At 37.6% G+C, this 18171-nt stretch overlaps 2 protein-coding genes across 4 annotated transcripts in view; one reads left to right on the top strand and one right to left on the bottom strand.

Annotated features, from left to right (window-relative positions):
• aopep (aminopeptidase O (putative)) overlaps window positions 1-984 on the top strand; it is an 84558-nt gene extending 83574 nt beyond the window's left edge. For both annotated transcript variants that reach the window (XM_082188248.1, XM_082188247.1), the window contains one exon: window positions 748-984. The gene's annotated coding sequence lies outside the window, so the exon portion shown is untranslated. The remainder of the gene's footprint in view (window positions 1-747) is intronic.
• An 82-nt stretch (window positions 985-1066) lies between these two features.
• The window catches only part of fancc (FA complementation group C), a 29485-nt gene continuing 12380 nt past the window's right edge, over window positions 1067-18171 (bottom strand). Inside the window, exons 5-15 of one of the 2 annotated variants that reach the window (XM_082188250.1) lie at window positions 16369-16476; window positions 15580-15644; window positions 15286-15450; window positions 15021-15177; window positions 12159-12214; window positions 11370-11469; window positions 11016-11091; window positions 4947-5040; window positions 3735-3909; window positions 3425-3616; window positions 1067-2167 (exon numbers count right to left, since the gene is read on the bottom strand). In XM_082188250.1, the coding sequence (XP_082044376.1) occupies window positions 2027-2167; window positions 3425-3616; window positions 3735-3909; window positions 4947-5040; window positions 11016-11091; window positions 11370-11469; window positions 12159-12214; window positions 15021-15177; window positions 15286-15450; window positions 15580-15644; window positions 16369-16476 (1329 nt within the window). In that variant the 3' untranslated portion in view covers window positions 1067-2026. Of the gene's footprint in view, window positions 2168-3168; window positions 3617-3734; window positions 3910-4946; window positions 5041-11015; window positions 11092-11369; window positions 11470-12158; window positions 12215-15020; window positions 15178-15285; window positions 15451-15579; window positions 15645-16368; window positions 16477-18171 lie in introns of those variants that run through there. The other variant, XM_082188249.1, reaches the window with a different exon arrangement.

The following is an 18171-nucleotide window of genomic DNA, read 5'->3' as shown; positions in this document are numbered from 1 at the left end:
CTGGCTCAGTTCAGCAGGAACAGGAGTCTGGTCCACAGACAACTATCCACACACATGTATCTCACTGCATTTTAACTGTGCCAACCTTGGGAGACGCATTAGTGTTGTTATTGTGAACTAAAATTGAAACTACTGACAAAATACTACATAGTAAAATTACTTAAATGCCATTTGGGGCCATTCCCCCAAAACTATTTTAAATAGCATTTTAGTCATTCTTTTATTGAGAAATACATGGAATATTTGTATTTTTTAAACCCATTTAAAATAAACTACTGAAAAGGTAGAACGTTTATTATAAATGGTAAAAAAAAAAAGATAGTTTGGTTTTGTTTGAAAGTTTGGTCACACTTTAGATTAGGGTCCAATTCTCAATATTAACTACGACTTTTGCCTCAATAAACTAATTACTGCTTATTAATAGTTGGTAAGGTAGTTACATTCAGGTATTGGGTAGGATTAAGGGATGTAGAATATGGTCATGCAGGCATTCATTTTACTTTATAAGTTCTAATAAACAGTAATGTGTATGCTAATAAGCAACTAGTTAATAGTGAGAACTGGACCCTAAACTAAAGTGTTACCTTATTCTTTAAAATCCTTTTATGTAAAGCACTTTGAATGACCATTTTGTATGAAATGTGTTATATAAATAAATGTATCTTGCCTTGATACATTACTTCTGATGTCCTGAGAATGAATCATAATGTTTCATGTTGTAGTGATTCTGGCTCTTCTCTTTTGCAGGTTTCAGATCTGTTTGGTCGGCAGTCACATGTTCAACTCAGGGAAATCAAGCAGGATCCCTCTGTCACAACAAATGACAAATGGAATATGCACAAAAAACAAATCACTGTCATTATTAGGGCGATTGTTTTCCATCATTGCAACAATTCAATGTTCAAGCTAGAAGACATGAAATAAAGCCAAAATGTCATACTTTTGTATTGTCAGAAAGAATTAAAAACAAATACTGTACTCAAATGTGTGTCATTCTGAAGTACTGGAAGGCTGGGCTACCTGAACGTAGTCACCAAGGTACAGCTTGTTTTTGTCCAGTCCCAGAGTCCCGATCAGATAGGAAGAAAATGTTTGTGGTAGAAATATGCGCAGATGACGCATATTTACATGCTAAACATGTCACCTTATACTCACTGTTAGTGTTTTTACAACACTTCACACATTCAGGGACGTTTCTGTTGCCGATTTGACATTTCTTTGTCTCATATAATAGCCTTTTAATTGTTCAATGAATATTCAACTGGTTGCAGTTATACTAGTATTAAATGTGACGATTTATCTACTTTAATTTAACAGCATTTCAAATGAAAGACATTGGTGATATTCTTATAGTTTAAATTCAGTATGACCCCGTTTTGAGTGATCAACACGTGCTTGAGAGGGTTGAATAGGGAAAAACGCTCAGAGGAAATGGTCCTACAGGGAGACAGAGACCCACGGAGAAGCACTAGTGATGATGGAGTCTAGAGTGTAAAGTACAGAGACTAAACTATTCAGGAGGCCCTTCCCTGGGATTCACACACACACACGCGCAGATGTGAGCGATCATGTGGTGAGAAGGACTCCGGCATGCTCTCCTGTCAAAAGAGTGTGTGGGAGGACAGTGAGCGAAGACAAACGGCGTGTTAGCTAGACGGAGCTCCGCAGTCAAACAACAAAGACGCCGAGTCCAAACACTCACGAAATACAACCGCAGATCTGACAGCAGTCACATCGGTGGAAATTTACTCTCTCAGATTCACGTTTGATGTCATCCAAACACACAGATAGAAATAAATGTGTTCCTTTTATTTGGCTCAATACATCAAGTGCGGAGGCCCCTCTTGGGTTTAGGGGAAGAACACCCACTGCTTTTAAAGTTAAAAACGGCAGCTGGGCTTCTCTTCTATAAATGCCATATCGTCCCACCCAGCATTTTGATGCGTAACTGAGCCACGCCAGGATTCCTTGTCCTAATAAATAGTTTCAGAAAGCTCTCGAAGCTAGGAGTTTTTATGTGAGTCTCTCAGGTTTGGAGGAGGGTGTCCTGAAGCGTCCTCAGCCTGGAATGAACTCTGTCGTCCCGCGAGGCAGCACTGTTTAGTCTGCAGCGTATCCAAGCGAGGATCCACAGTGCCCTGCGCTTCACAGCGGCCTCAGTCAGCACCTGCCAGCATCAAAAAACACACACATTTGGGTAATTAGCCCTCACAATTTCCACCGGACCACAGAAATTAAGTTTGTGTATTAATCATTATCTATTTTCATGTTGCAAAGCCCATATGCTGTTCATTTTTCAATGGAACTAAAAAAAATAGAGGTGCATTCACTAGTTCGGTGCTGATTTGATGGGATTGAGACTCACATATATATATATATATATATATATATATATATATATATATATAAAATAAAAAATAGAAATTGTATAAAAAAACGTTCTATAAAAAGCGTTTCAATATGACAGAAGCAGAAAAGGTTCCACCACATGAGAAATAAACATGCATAGGTAAATCATAATTATGACATAAGAAGTTGAAATTATGAGATACTAAGCCATAATTATGAGATTAAAAAGTCAAAATTGTGAGATTAAAAAAGGGAATATGGCCTAAAACTTCAAAACTGCAAGATAAAAAGTCATAATTTTGGCATGTGTCAAAATTATGACATTGAAACTTAAAATTATGACAAATTGTTTTAATTACCGGTAGTCACAACTGACATAAAAAGTTGAAAGTATGACAATGTTATTAGATTGAAATTATAAGATAAAAAGTAAATTATGACAAAAAAAAACATGATTTAAGAAGACTTGGAATATAAAGCACAAATCAGATTAACTACTTTTATGATTCTTTTTGTCTTCTGTTTGTCAGATTCAGAGTTTGACAGCCCATGGTCACTATGAACTGTCGTTGTATGGGAAACACCTGCATGAATATTCAAAATATCATTATCATCAATATGAATTATCCCTGTATGTAAACAAATTTGAGGCCTAACCTTGCCATAAAAGAGCGACTCTCAGCATTCAAGCAGTTGGGGGTAAACTTGTTTTTAAAGTGTGTGTGTTGTGTGTGTGTGTGTGTGTGTGTGTGTGTGTGTGTGTGTGTGTGTGTGTGTGTGTGTGTGTGTGTGTGTGTGTGTGTGTGTGTGTGTGTGTGTGTGTGTGTGTGTGACTGAAACGCTTCTGATTTTAAATGTGTTGTAAACCCAACAGCCTATTTTATTCTGTTGTTCTCTGCATACCACACGAACTAGCGTAGGATCAATAAAGGCACTGATGACAACTTAATTGGGCTGAGCAGAGCCCTCGTCTAGTCTTGAATAGGCCACCGGGTTCGCATGAGTAAACCCTTGGCATTTGTGGACGTAAATGTAATTTCACAATGTGTTGAAACTGAATCAGTGAAGACCTCACCTTGTCAGTTATTTCAGTGATAATGCTAACAGGTCCATGGGAAAAGATTGCAAAGTTTGAAAACAGATGCAAGACGAGGTTTGTTGAAAGAGAGGAGGACAGGAGCTCTTTCACAGCACTGAGGTGACTAGGAAGGGGAGGACGAGTGAGAAACAGGATCCTTAGATGAGTCCAGGCTTCTCTGGCCACTGCCTGAGATTAAAAACAAAGAGGAGGAAACCATCAGTAATTTTCCAGTCTGCTTCACTTTGCTGTTTTTAACTTGTGACGTAAGGTTGACTGACTTCAGCGCCATAATTAGATCTCTTACGGTTTGTTGGGACCTCTGGTGCCCTCTGTTGGTGGGGTGGTGGAAGAACGTCAGGAGCCACAGCAGCGGTTCGGCGTTCTCAGGCTCTGCCAGAACAAGCAGCTCAACAGCTGTGTCCACCCAGTACCCACACTGCACCAGCAGGAACCAAGCTTCAAAGACAGACTCATACGCCCTGGAAAATCACCATCCACCCAAACACACAATGGAAGAACATAACAGTTATTTACTGTTACATATGTGTTATGAAGAGAGATAGAGAGACAATATTAATTCTTATTGAACATTGAAATGGATAGCTTAAAGTGATTATATATATATATATATATATATATATATATATATATATACTGTATATACTTTAATCTGTCAATTTCAATGAATTTCAAACTTTGATTCAACAATTTATTTGCTTTTTCATTTAGAAATATTCACAGAAGTCGATTTGAATATATTTAAAATGTAATTTATTCCTGTGATAAACAAAAGCTGAATTTTCAGCATCATTACTCCAGTCTTCAGTGTCATGTGATCCTTCAGAAATCATTCTAATATGCAGATTTTCTGCTCAAAAAACATTTCTTATTACCATCAGTGTTGAAAAGTTGTGCTTTTTTTATACATAGAAATCTTTCTGATTTACTGACACTTTTGATTGATTTAATACATCCTTGCTGAATAAAAATATTCAACCTTATTGATCCAAAACTTTTGAACGGTAGTGTATGTGTGTTTACAGTATAGGGTTACTTGCACCAAATGTGAAAAGAATTGGCGTCAATAGGTCTACTCGCATCAAGGATGAAACAAATCGACCGTATGTCTGGCTAAATGAAAAACATATTTTATACTTATGTGCATATATTACATATACACATATATTATAAATGGGATTTTAAAGGGGTGGTTATGTATGTAGCACAAAGGGTTAATGTACTGCAACCCATTTTAAAAGTCATTCAGGACATTCCACTTGGTGTGGATAGACCTTTTGGGTATTTTTCCAGGACAAGCATTTGTGAAGAGCAGCTATGTACTTAAAGTGAAAACCTATCACTGAATATCCGGTCATCTGTGTCCAAACACCCTTCCTGTGTCAAGCCTGAGCTGGCCAGAAACATACCGGATTACTGCGTGGGAAATCTCTCAAGTAACAGCACGGCAGATGATAAGAGAGCAATGAAGTGCAGAGTGTTTTGAAGCTCATCTCACCTGACATCTTCCCCCGCCTCCTCATTCTCTGTCACGCTCTGAAGTAAACTTCTGATCCAGCTCAGATGATCCCGCCAGGCTTCTCTGGGAACCTCTGAAAGAGGGTGACATGAGAAACGCAGAAATCAGACACTTTGGAAACTGATTTTGAGCTGGATACCTAACTCACCCACTGATAATAAACCTCCGGTTCAAATAGTTTCAACCGACCCTTCGATAGGCCTTTAAAATGTTCTTGACCAATCTTTGTTTATTTTATTGCACTTTATCTATTTGCATCTGCAGATTTTAAAGGGGTCATATAATGGTACATCCACTTTTACAAGTTGATTGTACTGAAATGTGTGTTGGCAGTGCCTGTACACAACCATCATAAAATGATAAAAATCCATCCAGTGGTCTTTTTTTAATCTCCTTATATGTTTCCCCCGTCTCAAATTGAGCCGTCTGACCGTGTGACGTCACACGGTCGGACGCCCCTCCCACGATTGTTGATTGACAGCAGCGTTTCAACACAGACCCGCCCTGAGCGAGCTGTCATCATAGTCCGTGCGGACATTGTTGATACACTGGAGCAGAATGGCGTCTAAGCGATTGTGGTGTTCTGTTCTTGGGTGTAATAAGGAACACAGCATCATTTTGATGTTCCTAAACCCGAACCGCTGAAGACACAGTGGCTGAGTTTTGTTTTCAAAGGGAATATTCCCCACGATCAACGTCAATGCTTTCATGTTTGCGCAAATCATTTCTCACCAGACTGCTTTATAAACGAGGGTCAGTATAAAGCTGGTTTTGCTAAGAAGCTGCTCCTGAAAAAAGGATCGGTACCAACTATTCGTGTTCCTGCTGCACCTCCAGAAGAAGTGAGTGTAACGTTTTATTAACCTTTATATTAATCTTTGCAAATCGCTAACACGCTTCACGATGAATGCGGCTAAGGTTTACACTCAGGGTACATTACATCATGTTTTCTATGTAGAACGTTCTCAATATAATTCATAATCCCAAGTTTATAATGAACAACACGTTATGGTTATTGTGTTATTACAAACTGTGTCTGCACAGAACAGAGGGGCGGGGTGAGCAAAGCTCATTATCATTTAAAGACACATGCACTTAAATGGCGTGCTGAAAACAGCTGTTTTTGACCAGGTAAAATGAGTGTTTTCTTACAATACTAATCAGAATTTTTAATTAAAGTGTATTACAAACTTTTCATTTAGACCCTAAAGAATCATAATAATAATAAAAAAATGGCATTATATGACCCCTTTAAATACAATATCTTTGAAGTCCGATTTCTCAAAATGCATTTCTGAGCCAAAAATCTCCACTTCATTAAACAGTAACAGTTTTATCTATATTCTGAAGGATTTACAGAGGGGTTTGTTCATATATCATTTGCTTGACTTTTATGAATTTTTTTTTCCTAAAAACATAGCGAATTGTGAAAATGTTGACAAAAAATTGTGGACACAAGAATGAATGCAATTCTTAATGTAATCAATCAACTGGGGAAGTATGGTGATACTTCAGTTAAACTGTTTACCCTGTTTACCTGGGGTGTTTAGCCCCTTAAAACATATTCAGCACTGTATATTTACTATCATTATGGACAAAAAAGCAGACATTCATCAAAATATATTCTTTTGTGTTCTGCAGAAGAAAAGGTCAGGTTTGGAACAACAAGAGGGTGAGTAAATAATGGAAACATTTTCATTTTTGGATGAACTGTCCCACATTCAAGAATAATGACCTATCCTTAGCTAGATGAGGTAAATACCTAAGCTCTGGCATTCACAAATCTCCTTTCAGAGTCGAAGGCCCCCTTCATGTCAATCATTCCATGTACACTGACAACTGAACCAGCGCAAACAAATAATCCTAAAAAAGAGCCCCTGGCGGAGCAGACACCTGAGGCCTGCAGCTATTCTTCTGTTGTGCTGGATATAGAATAGGTGGCATTGTGAGGATATCCTCCGGAGTTTAGGAGGCGCTGCAGACCCTGGGCCTTTGGGAGCCGAGCCAGAGATAGATATCAGAGGACCGGCCTGAAGCGGGCAGGGTGGGTACAGGAGGAAGGAGCCTGTTTGTGTGGGACTGCTCTGATGGAGGGAGGGAGATAAGGCCAGGCTTTTGGACACTTCAGATGGTGGAGGTTTAGGATGAAGGATTCAAATAAAGCTCAAGCCACTCACTGAGACAAAACCGATATTTTAGTCATGTTCAGTCGGTTGATGAGGTTATTGTTTTGGGTGGTATATGAGTAAAAGAAAGAGATTTGGTGTGTCTTGTAATTTGCTGGCGATCTGATATAATTAGACTATACTATGTAGCTGTGTCTCCCCTTATTCTAGGAAACATTCACAATTTCTGTCATATGACCGTATATATGCCTATGACTGACAGGTACGTGAGAATAGTGATTTGTTTTCATGTTAATAATCCATTTAAAGCAAATTAAAGTAATTTATATGGGAAGTAAATTAATTTTGTGTCATCACAAGCTGATCAAGGTCTACAAATATGCTCTACCGTTTAAAAGTTTGGATCAGTACGATTTTTTTAAAATGTTTTTGAAAGTAGTCTCTTGTGCGCACCAAGGCTGATTTTATACAAAAATTCAGTAAAGAGAGTAATTTTGTAAAATATTATTAAAATTTAAAATGACTGTTTTCTATTTTAATATATAAAATGTCCATATAAAATGTAATTTATTCCAGTAATGGCAAAGCTGAATTTTCACCAGTCATTAATCCAGTCTTCAATAAATTCAGTCAAATTAATTTAATATGCTGATTTGATGCTCAAGAAACATTTATTATTAGGGGCCAAGCACAGAATGTGCGTAGGCACCTATTGTATCTGTTGGCGCACCAAAAATAATTCTTCTTTTTCTTCCGACTGGGCTTCTATGGCAGCCCATAGAACCGCTTGCGGGAAAGTTGTGCAATTTGGCACACTGATAGAAGACAGTCTGAACAGTCACCATAGCAAATTTGGAGTCTCCAACTCATTCCCTCTAGCGCCACCAACTGTCCAAAGTTGCACTCATGTTTATGCTAATAACTTTTGAACCACAAGGGCTAGAAACAAATTTCCATTTTCCTCTGATTCCCTAGCTCAAGACGATTCGATGGCACTCTATGACGTCATTTTCCGTCATGGAAAGTTTTCCGCCATTTAGAATTTTCTGAAAAACATACTTTTTCGAACTCCTCCTAGGCCGTTGCTCCGATTTTCACGAAAATTGAACCAGATCATCTCCAGACCGTGCCGACAAAAAGTTATGGAATTCGTGTTGATTCGTCAAACCGTTCTCGAATACCGCGCAAACAAATTTTACGTTGCGCTACAGCTACAGATTTAGTGCAAAAGTACTAAATCGCTCATAACTCCTAGACCGTTTGTCCTAGACTCAAGTGTCGCACATCACTGCGATCGTTGGCTCAAGACGGACAAACCGATTTCGATTTGGGCCGCAAAATATTCAGTTATGTCCAATTTTGTCCAAAACCTACTTTTGCAAACTAGTCCTAGGTTTTTCGCCAGATCGGAACCAAACCAGTCTAGGACAAAAGTTATGGATTTCGTGTCGATAGACGAAACCGTTTTCGTATAATATTCATGTACTGAGTTTTCTTATCCAATGAGAAGACACTTTCTCTTAATTATTCATGACACCACGTGGAACTTTCCAATGACAGACATGTCAAACTGTGATATCGCGTAGTAGATGAGAGAGGCAATGATGGGACGCGCGTTTGTTTTCGTGGTGCAAAAGTTCCAGTGCATCTTTCCCCGCGATTCTGCCAGGGCTAGACTCCGGCCATCAACCACGGACACATCTAAACTATGTGTGTGTAGCAACCATTCAACTGGAGAATGGTGGACTTCGGCCTTGTACACCAATGCAGGTTTCGTCTTGCGAGTGATGCGGTCCCGAGGACTTTTCTATCGCTTCAGAGGTGTGTGTGTGTGTCTAAAACGTAACCCTGACCGTTATGCCTTTTGTTAAATAATCACTCGTTATTAAAATGTAGATATTTCGATAATACCTCAATTGTATGGAACGTATGCTTAGTTTGTGCAAATTTCTATGTCACTGTCCATCTTTATTATGTGGGTTTAGGGGGCGCGTAGATATAGGCTATGTCCGGAAGGTGTTTTTTTTTTTTTTTTTTAAGCGGAAAATGTATTACTTTCAAATATATGCATTTATAGTGTGTATATAAACAAATATTTATTTTATAATGACATAATTATACATGTACATTTAAATGTTTTAAATACAATTATGATTACTGTAGTAGGCTAATATGTAGCAGGGCATTCAGTTACTTTTGAAAAGGACAAAAATAAGGTGTCCGTGTATTTCATTAGATTGTAACTTTGCCAGCTATTAAAAAAATCTAGCATTTCCTCACGTTTTACCACTGATTTTTAGTGACAGTCGATATGCATGCATGGGCCACTGGCGATGACAGTTTCCCCCCCTCCCCTCCCCTCTCCCCTGCCGTGCCATACCACACCCACTCCCCTCCCTTCTTCTCACAGCCACCACGCCCAATTAAGTTGCATTTTTCAAAAAGATTGTGAGCTAGACTTGAGCTGAAAGAGGGGGGTTTCATGACCCTTTAAATGTCTTTAATTGCTCATTGTTGCCGTTGGTCTGACACTTTCAGCCATGTTGGCATATCCTGTCATCTGCTTGCGCTTGGCCCCGATAATTGCTGCTTGCAGCTATATTTATTATTATTATTATTATTATTAATATTATTATTATTCAGTGTTGTAAACAGTTGTGCTGCATAATATTTTTGTGGAAATTCTTTGATGAATTGAAAGCTCCAAAGAACAGCATTTATTTTAAATATCAATGCTTTGTAACATGATGATGACTTTACTGTCACTTTTAATCATTTTTTTTGCATCATTGCTAAATTAAAGTATTCATTTTCTTTTTTTTCTTTTATCTTTTGAACTGTAGTGTGTCCAATTCATAAAATCAGGTGATTTTCAGGTTAAGGATCAGCCATTTATTTTTAAATGAAAACTTTTTACAAGGATTTTGTCTTATTGAACAATCCTCTAGTCTAGTATACAAGTTTTTTTTTTCTTTTGTTTTTTTTCTTGTAATACATGTGATATAAAATCTTTATAATAATACAATTTTTAATTAAGTATTTTTCACAAAATGACAGCTGTGGGGTAAAGTGTGCCAGATGTTCTGGAATTTTTTTTTCTTATTAAATAAATTTGTATTTCTTTCAGAAAATGTGAATAAAACACATTCAAAGCATTTTTGCTGCACATTTTGTTGGTTCTGTATAAACAAATTTTTATTTTCTTCATATTTAAAAAATAAATAAAAATGTATATATAACAACTTACAGTTTACCCCTAAAGAGATATTTTGAAAATATTATTTTTGCTTTTTTTACTTAAAGGAGCCGTATGTAAGATTGTGGCCAAAACTGGTACTGCAATCACTTTCAAATTACTGTAGAGCGGTGTATCCCCTCTCCCTCCCCCTGACTCGAGGTTGCCAGATAGGGTGCAGGATCCAGCAAGAACGTAGGCTGCTACGTAGCTGTGGTAACTAGAGCAGAGCTGGCAACCCCGGTGCCGAAACACTACGGACTTCGTGATTGGTAGATAGGTGGAGGGTGGTGCTTCAGGCCAAAACACAAGATGACAACATCAACATCAGTTGAGGGCTGCAACTTCACTTTTTAAATGACAATATCCTGGCCGGACTACTGTTGTCAGTGATATAAGTATTTGAAATGAACATGATTTCTTAATATCTAGTGACATATCAGGGCCATTTTATGATTAATTGAAATACATTTCTTACATACAGCTCCTTTAAAGCTTTATTTAGCATTATACATACATTATATTAGGGGTAAACTGTAAACGATGTGCCACTTTTTAAGTTGGTTATTTGAAACCAATTTAAAAAGTGGCACAGCGTACCCCACCCCCTCCCCCCTATGTGCTATAAACTGTTGATGCTCTATATCATCAAAAGAGCTTTCTCAGATGTAGTATGTGATGCTGTACCTGACGGTGCTGTCAGTAAAGGAGAGAGTAAACTGGGCGTCACGTTTGGGAAGAAGGCTTTGAGTGGTAGACGATCCTACAAATCATATATGCACACAGATATCACAACAAGTCCAACTTTGAAATATTTCTTTTGTGTCGTTTGAGAGCCACTAGTGGCACCAAACAGACCTGCCAATCACATGAAACTCCACAGAGGCCATGCATTGTTATTTCTCTGCGTTGTTTTCTTTTGTTTATGGCCTCTGTGGGATTTCGTATTTTTGGAAACAATCTTTCTTTTTTTTGTGATTCGGTTTGGTGCTGCTAGTGCCAGCGAAATGACACATTCACATTCATGAAGTCAGCTTGTACCTGCGGTTTCTGTCCAGTCACTCTCTGGAGGAAGCAGGCAGTGAAAACCTGTACGAGGGCTCTCAGGGCCAGGTTCTCATCAATCTCTGTCAACACATTCCTGCACACACACACACACACATTATAAATCCATACTGTTTTTGTTTAAAAACAAAACAACATTCACACTAAAGCTCTAATATATGCTTTGATTGAGAAAGCATCAAAACATAAGATATGGGTAACAGTTTAGTATTCTTTGAAAGCTTCCAATAGCAGCCTAAATCAGAAAAATGTCAATAATAAAAATAATATTATTGGACAGTACTTATATAATAATTGATAGAACCAACAAAATATGAATAACTGAATATGTTGTAGTCAATGAATGCTTTTTCCTGTGAGCTTTTGGGGGTTTTTATGCATAGTAAAATAAAACCTGTAGCAGTTTGCCTTTTTTGCCAAATAATTTTGTAAGATAAATATCATAACCAAGTAGTGTTTTGTTTAAAAAAATATAAATATATTTTCCTCATATTTTGATGGTTTAATCACATTTGTAGGGTTATTAAAAACAAATATCCCTTCCGGACATCAATTTTGGCCACTACTGTATATATTATATAATCACTTAATATATTATATTATATACAGTATAAATGTATATAAAAGATGGTGTCTTTTTTTAAATTATTTTATTTTATTTTATTTTAGCAGAATGGATTCAAAGATGGTCTGGGGCACATTTTATGGTGTTTTGCAGACAGATTTTGCGTAGGTCTAAAAAAAATAATACAAGCCAATATTCACCTGTAAATCTCAGTGACTGTGAGAAAGATGTGGCAGTAATGGGCTGAAGCTTGAGGCTGGTGGGGGAAAGAACAACATTGCAGTGCATTAGGAACACTGTCTGGTTGTAATCTACTCTCTCAACCACCAGGAGGCAATGCTGCAATGATAATGAGGACCCGTTGGCATCTCCCACAGATCCTCACCCATAATTCACTGCTGCAAGTTTAACAGCCAAGTTTCTTACCAACAAAACGCACATTGCTTTATTATACAGCAAATATCATCTGTTTTAAATTCATGTGAAAGAGAGTAAAAAAAATGACATCCAAGCAGCTGTACATGCGTGTCTGGTGCAGCACGTAAACGTACATGCACATATTTTAATAGAACAGGTTTCATTAATATACCCATAGTTCATATGGGCAAAGAATGCCATAAAAACATTTCACCCAGACCCAAAACATCAGTGCTCCAGAGAGCCCACATGTGCCCCTGCGGTCTTTGATCCTCAGAACATTTGTCTCTGTTTGCGCATGTGTTTGTGTGTGTGTGTGTGTGTGTGTGTGTGTGTGTGTGTGTGTGTGTGTGTGTGTGTAGGCCACAGGGAGAAGCCTCATTATTCTCTCCTTCATTTGGGACCATTAAAACATCTGCCACACCCAGCCTACAGGCACCCTCATCTCCCCTCTGCACGCACACACACACACACACACACTCACACACATGATCCTCACACACCACCCCCCAAACATCTCAGATATTCCCGTAACCCCAGCTATTCAACGCTTGCCAAATGCCGCCAATTTGCTGCTCCAATAAAAAGAGACGCATTTCGGCAACAAATATTAGATGGTATGATCCCGTCTCAGAAACAGAAGACAGAGCAATAGAAACAAGAAAGAGAAAGATCACGTCAAGAAAATAGTTCACCAACTCACAGCCAAAGTCATAAAACCAATGAACGAAACTGTATGACTGCAATCACAAGCAATTTTTCGCACAATAATTCAGATGCACCTGGAGCCGAAATGTTGATACACAACACCATTTAATTCCTCACCTGATCTTCATAAATAAGCGATTCAGACACTAGTCATCAGACAATCGTCATACACTACTGTTAAAAAGTTAGGGGTCAGAAAATTAATACTTTTACAAAATGTTTCTATTTCAAATAAATGCTGTTCTTTTGAACTTCCTATTCATCCAAGAATCCTGAAAAAAATATGCATCACTTTCCACTGCTGTATTTTGATTAAATAAATGTAGCCCTGCTGAGCATAAAAGACTTCTTTCAAAAACATTTAAAAATCATAATAAACCCAAACTTTTCAACGGTATAAATTCACAGGTGCCTTCCGGTCTAGGATCAAACCTGAGGGCTTTGCATGATCACCTAACCCTTTGGCAGCCTCAAAAAAGTATTTCTCCTTAAAGGGAGAGTTTACCCCAAAGTTAAAATTATGCAATAATTTACTCACCCTCGCCTCATGTTGTTCCAAACCTGTATGACTTTCTATATTTAATTGGAACTGGAGCTGTCAAGAGCTACAGTGGAGAAGATAATCAAAAAAAAAAAAATATATATTGTTCATGACTTAAGTTTGTGACTTAAAATATAGAGCATGAGTAGTTTGGGCCACTTTTACTACACTTTCATGGTAATTTTTCGGACAATGTATGGTGTTTTTTGCCCCAGTCCCCATTTACTTTCATTAAATGGAAAAGAGCAACCATTGTATTCTTCAGAAATTCGCCTTTTGTGTTTTACAGTAGAAGTAATATAAGTTTGGAATGACATGAGGATGAATAAATTATCAATAATTTTCAAAACCCAAAATTGAGAACTATCGCTTTAAGTCTCTAAAATCTCACATAAGAGACCGTGATGTAAGCAGAGGCGTAGGAAAGAGCTGTCTGCTTTTTATGAAGGCCGAAGCGTTCTCTCCCTAGTGAAAACAGATGGGTTCTCCAAACACTCATCCATACCTTCTCCTAACACTTCAGGGAGGGTCAATTACAGAATAGCAAAAACATCCTCTTTCTGGCAGTGGGATGCTGGAAGATGCTGTTTATTGTTATTGGAGCTCAGCTTTGAGGAAGGTGGATGAAAACAGAAATGTGAAACTAATTTCTGGTTTCCCCTTTTTGATTGCGGTTTAAACAACTTGTTCCTGCAACGTAAACACACTGCACAGTTTAACAAGTTTAACAAACAAATACGAGTTGAATGCAGCTGCATTTGGGCCTCATTTTACCTGTCTGTACAGTTCAGAATGAGATGCTAAACAGACCTCAACGAACCTCAAACATCAGTGTACATGATGACTGTTTGACATCCTTAGACAGACACGTAAATAAGGTCTTGATTTCAGTCATTTTAAGTTTCTTTATGTAGGAATGAAACAGCCTCATAAAGATGTGTTTGGACCACGGGTCTGGTTCACGTCACACTGTTTGAGTCTGAGGCCGGCGTACCGCTGTTAATCTTCATACGTTGTGTACCATACGAACAACAGACCATCAAATTCCTTCTTTACTACCATAGTTTTACTGTCAACACAGCAGCACAAAATGAATTAGCAACCGAAGCAAATATTATGACATGCGGTACTAGTTGCCACCAAACATAACAGTGTGAACTTGTTGCTAATAAACACGGTGATGGTCTGTTGTTGTAAGGTGCTGATATATCTGTTTGGCCGTTTTTAAGAGACAAATGCAACTATACAACATTTGGTGTCATCAAAAAGTGAAACATTTTAAAAGTAGCAGTTTAAATGACAGATATTTAATGTGGTCTCAAAACTTGAGACCCATCTAAAAAAATTTAAAAAAAATAGCAGCATTTAATGGTAATATAGAAGAAATCAAGCGTACCAGTAATGAGTCGTTAACATGTTTGTCCAGACTCTGTGTCATTGATTCATGGTCAGACAGCACCGATTCCAGTAAACTCACTGCTGCCCCCTCCAGACAGGTGGGGCTAAGACACCACAGGGTCACTACAGCCTCATCCTCCAACACAAGCCTCTTACTGTGTAAGAAAGAAAGACAGGAAAAACATACACTGGTCAAGAGCGGACATCATCTGTGTGCTGTCATTAAATGCTGCATTACAGTGTTTCACTGTAACGACACTTACCTGATCAAGGCCTCACTGACTTCCTTAATAAACTCTTGATTCAGACAGGAAGAGCCACACAACATGGAATGCTTCAACAGAGCTCCAATGAGAGGAGCCATCTGAGGACATGTGACCAAGGCAGCGCATGCCGTCGACATGGTGTGAATGTTCTCATTTGAACATCTACAAAGAGTGATTAATTAGTGTGGATTATATATATATATATATATATATATATAGAAGGCATTTAATAATAACTGTTGTTAGAGGTGCTCTAAAGGCGAATCCAGTGTGAGATTAAGCGTTCATTACCTTGCTGATGTTTTTGGCAAGCCGTCACAGCTTTTAATGACCTCATCTGTCATCAATGCCACCACCTGAAAGTGACAACAGGACACAACAGTTTGCCTATAATTTCACAAATGTAATAAAAATGCAATTTAAAAATCAACTCAGACTTTAACTTGGTTTCAGTTTATAATAACCATGAACATGAACAACTCATTTATCATGTAAATGAGTGGAAAATACACGGCAGGGAAAGATATCTAATATTCACAATGTATTCACTATAATTTTGCCAGTGATGTAAAATGATAATGTGAACATTGTGAATGATTTTAAAATGATTTTATTAGTCCATTTTTAAACAGTCATCTATATCAAGGTGAAATGGCTACTGTCACTTTTCATATGCTGCCTCATTATGTCTACATAATGAATACATAAGTGGTATTTATAAATAAAATTTGTATATCAAACATGCATATATATATAGGTAAATATTGCTGTTTATTACTGTGTACTATTTTATTGGTCCAAATCATTATTTCAACATAAATGATTCAATATTAATATTCCTGGTGTTAATTTGGTTAATAATGCTATGCTTTTCACAGTATTTTACTTCTAGACTAAACATTTTCAACCTACTTGGCAATAGAAAAAGACGTTATTGTGATTGGGGGAAAAAATTTATTCAATCGAAATCATCAATAGACTGAAAAAGAGAAATCGTTTAGCCTCAGGCCTTATTACCCATCACACCACCCATGTCATTATTAACCAATATGCCAAGGCTGAGAACAGTGATTCCCAAACCTTCTGAAGAGCCTCTGAGTGGTATCGCTTCGGGCTTGATCCAGCATGTTTTACTGTAGCATGAGATACACTGCCCTCCTCCTCCGAGATCAGATGACACAACATATTCTGTCCAGAACAGACACAGAATGTAAAAATGCAGACGACAGCTTTTATTGGGAAAATGTAATCACACACCATGAAACATCAATAACATCTATAATTGGACAACTACTTGCTCATCATAAATACATCTCCATGTTGCATACAAATAAAAAAAGGTAAAAAGACAATGGAATGGTGGCAAGGCCTGTCTGTTTATGAAAGCACAGGGTTTAAGCCTTGACAGAAAACATGTCTGCTTGTGGTGGGGCCATGTGGTTTCTTTAGGTTTACAGTATGCTAAGATGTCCTCCACAGACCCAAAGAGGCTCAATTACTACCATCTGAACAGCAAAAAACACAGCGCAGATCACACTTAACTCTAAGCTGGGCTGTGGCTACAGCACAGGCCAATGAAATGCAGACCTTATATATTCTCTAGTTTTTTTCTCTACCTTGAGGTGGAGAAAGATGGCATCTGCCATGATGTTTTTTCTTTGTTTTGTCTGGGTTTTTTTTTTTTTTTTTTTTTGGTCTTCAAAGTGGTAATTTAGACAGTACTAAACCACATGGATGCCCAGGCTAAATCAAAACAACTTGTGCAATATTCCTAAAATGAAAAGAAAGAAAACAAGAGTATTTGAGAGGAGCACATATTCACTTCTCAGATGTTTTCTGATCAAGGCATCACGTGACTCTAGCTTAAAGATCTTCAAAGAAACAAGCTAACAACATACATTATTAAACTATTAATGCTAAAAATCAAACAATTGCTTGTTCTGGGTGGTTGCTATATAGTTGCTAGGGCACTCTTAAGGTCTTTGTGGTTTCTAGTCAAACGAGCCCACCTATTTTACTGTCTGTTTTTTTTGACGCAAGTTGTTGCAAGTTCAATGTATATATTTTGTTTGAAAACATTTCACAGTAATGTTGAAGTCGTTATGTTAGAAAATGAATATGTGAGATTTATTCAAATTCGGACCGTGTTTGAGCAGTCATGAGTTATAAGTTCAAAGAAATTTAATTATATCCATTGATTTCAAAGAAGTTAAAACTTGTGATTCTCAGAATATATGGTCTTATTATATGTTCTTATATATCTATATATGCACATTACATTTCTCATTAATATTGACGAAATATATTTTTTTCTTGCATAACGTTTTTTCTGTAGTTCACATAAAATGTTACATTTCAAAGAATTTCTCAAAAACATTTTTGGTTAAAAGGGGTAGTAATAACTTGGTAATAACAGTAACGTTCAAACAAATTATGCATTCAGTTATGACTCCGTTTTCAGATTTACAAGTTATAAGCAGATTTTGAATGCATTAATGAAGGCTAACAAATTCTTCATGTTGGGGCAGGGGTAAGTTTCCTGACAAAGTTTATTCCTTATGGTTAGGGGTTTCAAACAATAGAAAAATAAAGGCACATCAAAAGACAAAGTGACAGAAATAGTAAAGATGGGGTCATTCTGCTCAGCCTAAAATAGTTCTCGAATGCGCCTGCAGAGGTGATTGTAAAGAGACCACACAAGTCTCCCTAAAGACTGTTCCAGACCCCCAGGAGCCCTGAAGGAGCGGAGGGGCCATCAGACTTGGTCTGGTCTTTGTGATGTGGAGAGAGCGAGTCAGGCTGGCGCTCCAGAGCAAAGGCTTACAGTAGAATGGGCAATAGGCCCTTTAATAACAGGCAAAAATGTCTAGTGGAAGCATCGTC

Source organism: Leuciscus leuciscus, assembly GCF_965113295.1.
Source record: "Leuciscus leuciscus genome assembly, chromosome: 13".
NCBI lineage: Eukaryota > Metazoa > Chordata > Actinopteri > Cypriniformes > Leuciscidae > Leuciscus > Leuciscus leuciscus.
The sequence above is the reverse complement of the archived record's forward strand: the minus strand, read 5'-3'. Positions and strand labels throughout refer to the sequence as shown.